At 48.5% G+C, this 8,196-nt stretch overlaps 1 protein-coding gene across 1 annotated transcript; it reads right to left on the reverse strand.

Moving 5' to 3' along the window:
• Positions 1–1,190: 1,190 nt before the first annotated feature.
• Positions 1,191–7,676, reverse strand: KLHL34 (kelch like family member 34). The gene has a single exon (XM_001086668.5). It carries the CDS (start codon positions 4,361–4,363, stop codon positions 2,432–2,434), a length of 1,932 nt encoding a protein of 643 aa, XP_001086668.1. The 5' UTR covers positions 4,364–7,676; the 3' UTR covers positions 1,191–2,431.
• Between the last annotated feature and the right edge of the window lie 520 nt (positions 7,677–8,196).

Below are 8,196 nucleotides of genomic sequence, written 5' to 3' on the forward strand. Positions count from 1 at the left end.
CCAACTCTTAAAAGACAACAAGGTATAAACTGAAATGAATCAACTTTCCACTTAGTTTCTAATTTTCCCCTAGTCCACTAATTAAACTTATGTAATTATACTTCAGGCAGGGAAGTACAATATGTTTAGTTACAGGCTGATGTGTGTTACAAAAAAACAACATTGAAAAATAAAAATGTACTTCCCTACTAAGGAGCAAGCGGGTGATGGTCATTCGGAGAGATGTCACATTGAATTATGAGAGAAACAATTTAGAGGTTTTTTTCCTAGCTTCATGAATTGTTCTGTAGAGTGGATGAAGTTAAGAAAAAGTCCTCTTCATATATTTCCATTTATAAGCGTCTTGTTTTTGAAAGTGATCACAGCATGAAAATGACTGTGCTGCTTTTTAGTGTCTGGCTGCATAACGTACAAGTCACAATTTGCTGTTTTTTTCAGGAGGAGAAAGGGAACCTCCTTTACTATTCTATATCCTAAAATCTACTTCTAATCAGCTTTATACTGTTGCCTGTACAGCTCAGTGAATGTACTTTCATCTTTAAGAGTTCAGATATATGCCAGTGAATATTTTTGCTGTAGAGGAGAAAGTAAAAACTCCACAGCGGGGATCTTTTTCTTTGCTTTTGAAACCACCATTGAATCACTATCGTTTTGCAGACTTTGCACAACTGTACAGGAGAGTGGCCTTTCTACAGCACATTTTCAGTAATCCTATATTTAGTCAAAATGGATGAGAAATCATGTATTAATGTTTGTATGGAATTTTGGGTCCAGTGTAATATTTTTATCATTTACAAAGAATTCTATTTGTAAAAACATTTATTTACTGCATGGATATTGACGCACATTAAATTTGTGGGATTTTGTATATGTTAAAAAAAAAAAACAAAAAACCTCTTGTCCTAAAATGAAGTGTGCTTGTTACAGGTGTTTAGACTTATTGATGTTTACTAGACCAAATGTGTATGTTCACTTAAAAATATATGTACCTGATGGATGTGTCATGTTTACAGTGGCCAGGTTGTGGCCTGTAAACAGCAAGCAGTTGATGGGAAGACTAGCTCTGTTGCTACTAAGCAGCTTTTACTTTTGTAAAGTCAGCTCTGTTGTTTTAAATGGTAAAAATTAAACTAATGAATTTGACAAGACTCGTGGCTAGCCTAGCATGAAAGAGACCTTTTAACACTATATAATATCTGTACATTTTATTGCATTCGTTTCAAATCTAGGAGAGAGGCAGTACTGTAAACTGAAGTCAAATAAATTCAGCTCTTAATGAATCCTTATAAAGCACCTACTTTATTCATGCAAAGTCCTTACCACATTTCTTTGTGACCTAATTACACAGCCACCACCCCCCACCCTAGTTTCGAGTTCTAACTTTGCTGCCTCATTGGTGATACAAGCCAAAAGCAGCACCTGTTCAGTATATATGAGTATCTTATCTAAGACCCTGAAAAATCAAGCTGGTTTCCCATTTACCTGACACAAACTTTAAAACTTTACCTATTCCTCTTTCTTTTCTCTGTGATTCTTTTGGGGGAAGTGGGGGTAACCACCAAAACTTAATTTTTTTTACAAATATAATCTACAGTATGTCTGCAGAATGAACATTTAAGAGTATGAAAGAAATCAGTTTTTGTTTTGTTTTGGTTAGACATTCCACTTAACCAGAGGAGCCTGATTATTATGGCTAAGGGTTGATGAAATGTGACTTAAAACCAGTGAGCTGTCTAAAGTCAGGGCAAAAGCAGCCTAGGGTGACACCAGTGACAGAAAAATTTTAGGATACTTTCTAGAGGGAAAAAAAAGTGCTTAGAGATTTTTTTCCCCTCTCAGTTCCATATTTATATCAAACCATCAGAGCAGAACTGTAACCATGGCTCCAGATCATAAAATCATAGTTCCCCCTACAATGATTTCATGGTATTTAACCAAGGCACTCTCCTTTCACTATTTATTCAGATAATGCCATCTCCTAGGACTTAATTACAGCCTTTATAACCAACAATTTTCTGAGTTTTGTATAAGCTTCCTGTGGTACATTTTTTGGCCTTTTTTTTTTTTTCTTTTTTGGCACATAAGTAATCACTGTTTTGCACCTAGGGAAACACTTTAACTGTAAGAGGGAAAATAAGGTCATATTTTATTTGTGAAAGTCCTTTTCTAGCCTTGCGTGAGCCTTTCTAAAAATTTTATTTCACCAGCTCACTGAAGTTGATTCATATAGCCTCCTATTTGAACACCCCTGTCTCCCATTCTTAGCTCAAGGAGAAATGTTTCTCTTTGTTCAAGGCCTTGTTTGCCTGTTAACCTTCAGAAGCCACTCTGCTCCCAGAGTCCCTTTCTTAGAAAAAAGCCTGTCCGTTGCTCTGTAAGACTAGCCAAGCGCTACTTTCTCCTCCATTGCGGAAGGAAACGACTGACCCATTCAGCCTAGCACTAAATCTAGCGCCTCTCCAGGCTCTCCCTCCCTCTCCTCGTCCCCACCGTCGGCCAGCTGCAGCACTGCGCACTGCAGGCCACTCCAGGCCCAGGGCAACGCGCAGCCGATGTCCTCCCAACGGTCCAAGTCAAGGTCGTAGCCCACCACGTTGCGGGTAGGCACCTGGCGCGAGTCCCGCCACTTGAGGCCGCCCAGCAGCAACGCTGTCTCCTCGACCACGGCCAGCCCATAGCAGAAGCGGTCGTAGGGTAGCGGCCGCAACCGAGTCCACTGGTCGGCGCCGGGATCGTAGCGCTCGATCTCAGAGAAGGGCTCGTATCGCCCCAGAAAAGCAAACACAGCGCCGCGCAGCACTGCCATGTGGTGCCCGAAACGTGCGGTCCCCATGGGTGCCCTCTTACTCCAAGCCTGCTCCTCAGGGCCCAGGACGTATAAGTCCCGGAGGCTGCTCGCTCCGCCCTCGCCTCTCCCTGCCTTGCCCCCCGAGATGTACACAACACCGCGGTCCCCGACGGCCCCCGCGTGACCGTGCAGAGCCCGCGGTAGTGCCCCAGCTGCCGTCCAGCGGTCCCGACGCAGGTCGTACATCTCCACTGAGGCCAGGGCCTCACCGCCCGCGCCCAGGCCCCCGACGGCCAGGAGCCTCCCTCCCACCGCACCGCACCAGAAGTGGGCCCGCGCTTCCTGCATGGCGGGCACCTCCATCCAAGCGTGGAAGCGCGGGTCGTAACGGTGCACTTCGGCCGTGACTACCCGCGGGCTGTCGGCCAGGGTCGAGGTTACACTGCCGGAAGGGCTCTCCCCACCCAGAACAAACAGGAAGTTGCCCGCGGTGCACACGCTGTGCCCCAGCAGTGGTGTGGGTAGCTGCGTGAGGCTGCGCCAGCGGTGATTGTACACATCGAAGGCCACCACGTTCTGGGTGAGCTCCCACTCCTCCTCCTCCTCTTCCTCCAACTCTTCCTCTTCCTCTTCGGGCTCTGGGGCGGCGACCCGGCCCCTAGCTGCCCTCTGCGGGGCCACGACTTCCTCAATCACCACCTCCCGTGCCCTGCGCCCCCCCACCAACAAGATTCGAGTCTGGGGGCTCCGGATGCTGGTCTGCTCGCCCTGCATGAGTGGCTGGCGGGAGGGCGTCGTGTGGTAGTTGAGGGCCTGGATGATGAGGCCCTTGACCCGGGCGGGCAGCACGAGGCCGGAGCCCGAGTACACGCGTCGCAGTACGTCGGCGGGAACCAGGCCAAAGCGGACATGCTCCAGCAACTCTGTACAGTGTGCCAGGCGCTCAGTAGTGGGCTCCTGCCGCAGCCAAGCTAACGCCAGGCCCAGCAGCCGGGCCTCGGGCACCCGCGCCACGTCGGGGGCACCCAATACAGCCCTTAGCGATGTAGGGTTGAGCTCCAGCAGTCCCGCGGGGCCCGCGCCCCGCGCCAGCAGTTCCCGCAAGTGGCGCACGATGCAGCGCTCGGCCGCGTCCAGCGTGTGAGCCAGGCCAAAGCGCGACGCCACGTTGGCGGCGAAGCAGCAGTTCTCTGGAGCCAGCTGGCGCTCCAGGTAGCGCCCACAGAGCCCCAGGGCCTCGGTGACCTGCAGGTAGCTGGCGGCCTCCAGAGTGTCCTCTACAGTGTCCATGGAAAGCGACAGCCAGGCAGTGTAGATGAAGTCCAGCAGGCGCTGCAGGCCGGCTGCCGATGGCACGTGCAGGTGGATCACGCGCGCCCGAGATTCCTGAGTGTGGCTCTTGAACAGGGCCCTGAAGTAGTCACTGGAGCACGCCAGGAGCGACCTGTGCGCCGGGAATTCGCTGCCCTCGGTCTCCAGTGTCACGTCGCATAGAAAGCCCTCGGCGCGCAGGGCCTGGTAGCCGGTGAGCAGCGCGCCGCCATGAGCTTTGCAGTAAGACAGGAAGTAACTCATTCTGCCCAGGGCTGGAAGCAGCCTGGTGGGACCAGAGGCCTGCTGGGCAGGGCCGGAGGCATCCCAGGGCACGACACTCCCGGGACCCCCGCGTAAGCCACAGAGCCCCTAGCAGGGGCCCATTTCTGCCTGTTCAGTTTAAAGCCCAGGGCTCCTTCATCTAGACCTGCAGATCGCCCAGTGCCCCTCTCAGAGCAAATCCAGTCTGGAAACGGTTTTCGTAGGTCCCTAGTAACGGAGGGCGCGGAATTCTGAGGCTTCTGGGGAGTGTGGGGCTTGGTTTCCACGACTGTGGAGGCTTCCAGCGCGTTGCCCAAAGTCCCCTCCCCGGCCCAATGTGGAGAGCCCACACCTGCACGCCAGGGGCGGCGGTGGCCGCACACCATCACCTGGAAGGACCGAGCTGCGGTGGACTCCGGGGGTGCTGGATCTCCGACGGCGCAGACGCGGCGTCCCGGGAGTGCAGGGCGAGGACTCTGACCTCTCGGGGGTGGACGAGGAGGACGGGTTCTGCGGGCACCCGCAAAGGCCGGGGACAACTGGTTACGGGGCAGTGGTGGGGGGAGGGGGTGAGCTTGTTCCGCGCAGAGGATCAACTGAAAGCCTAGGGGATTAGGGAGGGGAGGGCGCAGGTCAGAGCGGCGGGTCAAAGGCGTGACTGGGCGCCGCACATAACATGCCGGTAGCTCACAGTGACAGGAATAGCGCGCCGCCTCGGCCTCCCGGGCGCGCCCCGCCCCGCGCCCTGACTGCTGGCCGCGAACCGAGGGCACGGTGAAGCAGCCCGGGCCAAGGGCTTGACTCCAGTGACCCTACTGGCCACCAGTGTCACCAGAGGGTCCCAGGAACCCGGCTGGGGTTGCGGGAGCCGGAGTTCACTGGAGAGGCACGAGTCGCGGGATCCCCTCGACCCGGTAGTGTCCGCGGAGGGGCGCCCGGCTGGGCAGGAGGAGTGTCGACCTCCCGGTGCCCCTGTGTCTGGGAAAGAAGCCCTGGCTCAACTTTCTGCTTTGAAGAGGCCCTAATTAATCCAGCGGGAGCGAGGATTAAGCTGCGACTTTGCGCGCTGACACCCAGTAGGCCGCTGCGCGATGAAGAGGCACTGGCGGGAACCACGCCCGGGCGAATCCCAGGCTCCCCGCCAGCAGCGCTAGGTAACATGTCCCTCACCTGGACTCACCCTTGCGAGATGCTGGGCCTACTCTGAGCCCTTCCTGATGCAGCTCGCGTCTCCCAGGCTGGCTCATTTCACCTTTGTTCCCATGCCCGTTCCCAGACCTCACCTGAGTTTTCCCTTCCTATTCTTGGACCCTCCCCCGACCCATCCCTTTGCAGCATGAACAAGGAAACTGTGGTTGACTTGGATTTTCTGCCACTCAGTGACCACTTCCTTTAAAAAAAAAAAAAAGCGATTCCTTCCAGTTTCTCTCCCCGATTTTCCACGCTCTGATCTAATTACTGGCTACTACATCTTCGATGTTATCCCGGAATAATGAGCAGTACGGTTGCAAAGCTCGGTAAAGCTGGAATTTCTTAGAGCCCTTCCTCATAAAGTTATTTTTTACAAGAAACACCCCAACATGGAAATGACTAAAACCACCCTGATCTTGAGACATTAGGAGAGCATCTCTCCATCTCCATCCTGTTCTTGAATAACTAAATGATTAATATAACTGGTCTTTTTCTATTTTTTTTTTTTTAATTTTTGCCAATTTGGGGACTTCTTTTGCTTTCATCAGGGATTGATTTTTCTATTTTCTAGTGCAACCCCTCTGGCAGCCTTTTTTAGGTGAGCCTTTTGAGGGGATCTGTAATAACTCGTATTTCTGACAGCTGGGGTTGTATTTCATAGGGAAAAGCAGTTCAAGGAAGGATAAAATTCTGTCATTTCCTACCTGGCATGCCATTAGTACTTACAAAGTCTCCAATTAGCAGTAATTCTTTAAATGCATAAAAGTATTAGTAAAATGATTTTGCTGTCAAAGATGAAACTGTATTATGACTTAAATTAGCCAAATTATAAAGTGCAGGCAGGGGCTCCAATTGGGCTTCCTTAAACTCCAGAGGCTAAAAATACTCCAATTTGAATTCCTAATGTTAGAGCTAAAGCTGGGTTGGGGGGGCGGGTGCTGGTTTTGTGGGGATTTGGGGGTTTTAGCATTAAACTTATTGATTCACAAGTAAAATAGCAGCTTGGTTCACTTTGCACAGATCTACATTTTGAATTCAAATGGCCTTTACCAAACCTAACAGAATTTTGCTAGAAGGGATTTTTGAGATCATTTAGTCAAACTTTGTCCCTTTTCTCTGAAATCTTGTTTTACTTTTTAAACAAATGTGACAAACAAGCCCCAGTGAGAGTACGGTTTGTCTGGATGACTTGGATATTAAGTTACCAAGTTTGTACTAGAATCAAGGGCTCCCTCCCCACTATATTATGTGACCTGTGTATGATAAAAATAAAATAGTGCAACACACAGTTTATTTAAGCCAAATAGTCAGGGTGATGAAGTACACTTATCCCCTTTTCAACTTAAAGCTGTTTAAGTAGGTTTTTAAAACAGCATATATTTAATCCAGAAATTGGATCCTATCCCATCTGATCTGTCCATCACCACACTTCCAGATTGATCCAAAATGTCACGCTTACTTGAGAATAAAGATGCCGTGAGAGACTTTAAACTCTTAACATCAAAAATCCAGTTTTACATAACAAGTATGTGTTTATTGTTGACCCAACATGCTACCTTAACATATTTTGCCATTGAAGGTTTGATGAACTGTGTTAACTGAAGATGTTTTCATATTAGGTGTGTTTATAAGACCTTCTTTAGAAAATGTAACTGTCAGTCTACCTAAAAAAATCATTGTCCTTTGAGTAATATGTATGAAAAATATAAGTATTTTAATTTCTGTGCATTTTTTATTTTTAATTTTTGTGGGTACATGGTAGGCGTATATATTTATGGAGTACATGAGATGTTTTGATACAGGCATGCAATGTGAAATAAGCACATCATGAAGAATGGGGAATCCATCCCTCAAGCATTTATCCATTGAGTTGCCAACAATCCACTTACACTTTTTATTTTAAAATGCACACTTATGATTGACTATAGTCACCCTGTTGTATTATCAAATAGTAGGTCTTATTCATTCTATTTTTTTTTATCCACTAACCTTCCTCACCTCCCCAGCCCCCCCTACCGTTCCCAGACTCTGGTAACCATCCTTCTACTCTCTGTGTCCGTGAGTTCAATTGTTTTGATTTGTGCAATATTAAGTATGCTAAATAAAATTTCAATGTGTGCTTTTTAAAGTTGTTGTAGATGTGTATCTTAAGTTGATGTCAGTCCGTGTCGGCTGCTATTACAAAACACCTTAGTCTGGGTAATTTATAAACAATAGAAATTTATTGCTTACAGTTCCAGAGGCTAAGTCCAATATCAAATTGTCAGCAGATTTAGTGTCTAATGAGGGCTCTCTCCTTCATAGGTGGTGCCTTCTGACTGTGTACTCACATAGCAGAGGGGTGAGGGGCTAACAGACTCCCTCAGGGTTTTTTGTAATGACACTCGACACCTCCCAAAGGTCACACTTCTTAATACTATCATATTGGAGATTAAGTTTCAACATATAAATTTCAGGAGGACATATACATTCAGACCATAGCGATTTGGATTCCCTAGAAGCACGCTTTGCGACCCAACCTGAAGGAATGTTGATAGACAGATCTAACAGGATGAGGTCATTATGTTGAAAATGATCTACTTATGAATTGCCCTCCCTTTTAGGCTATAAATTCCGGAGGGCAGGGACTGTTTCTTGGTCTT

This window comes from Macaca mulatta, chromosome X (assembly GCF_049350105.2).
Source record: "Macaca mulatta isolate MMU2019108-1 chromosome X, T2T-MMU8v2.0, whole genome shotgun sequence".
Classification (NCBI taxonomy): Eukaryota; Metazoa; Chordata; class Mammalia; order Primates; family Cercopithecidae; genus Macaca; species Macaca mulatta.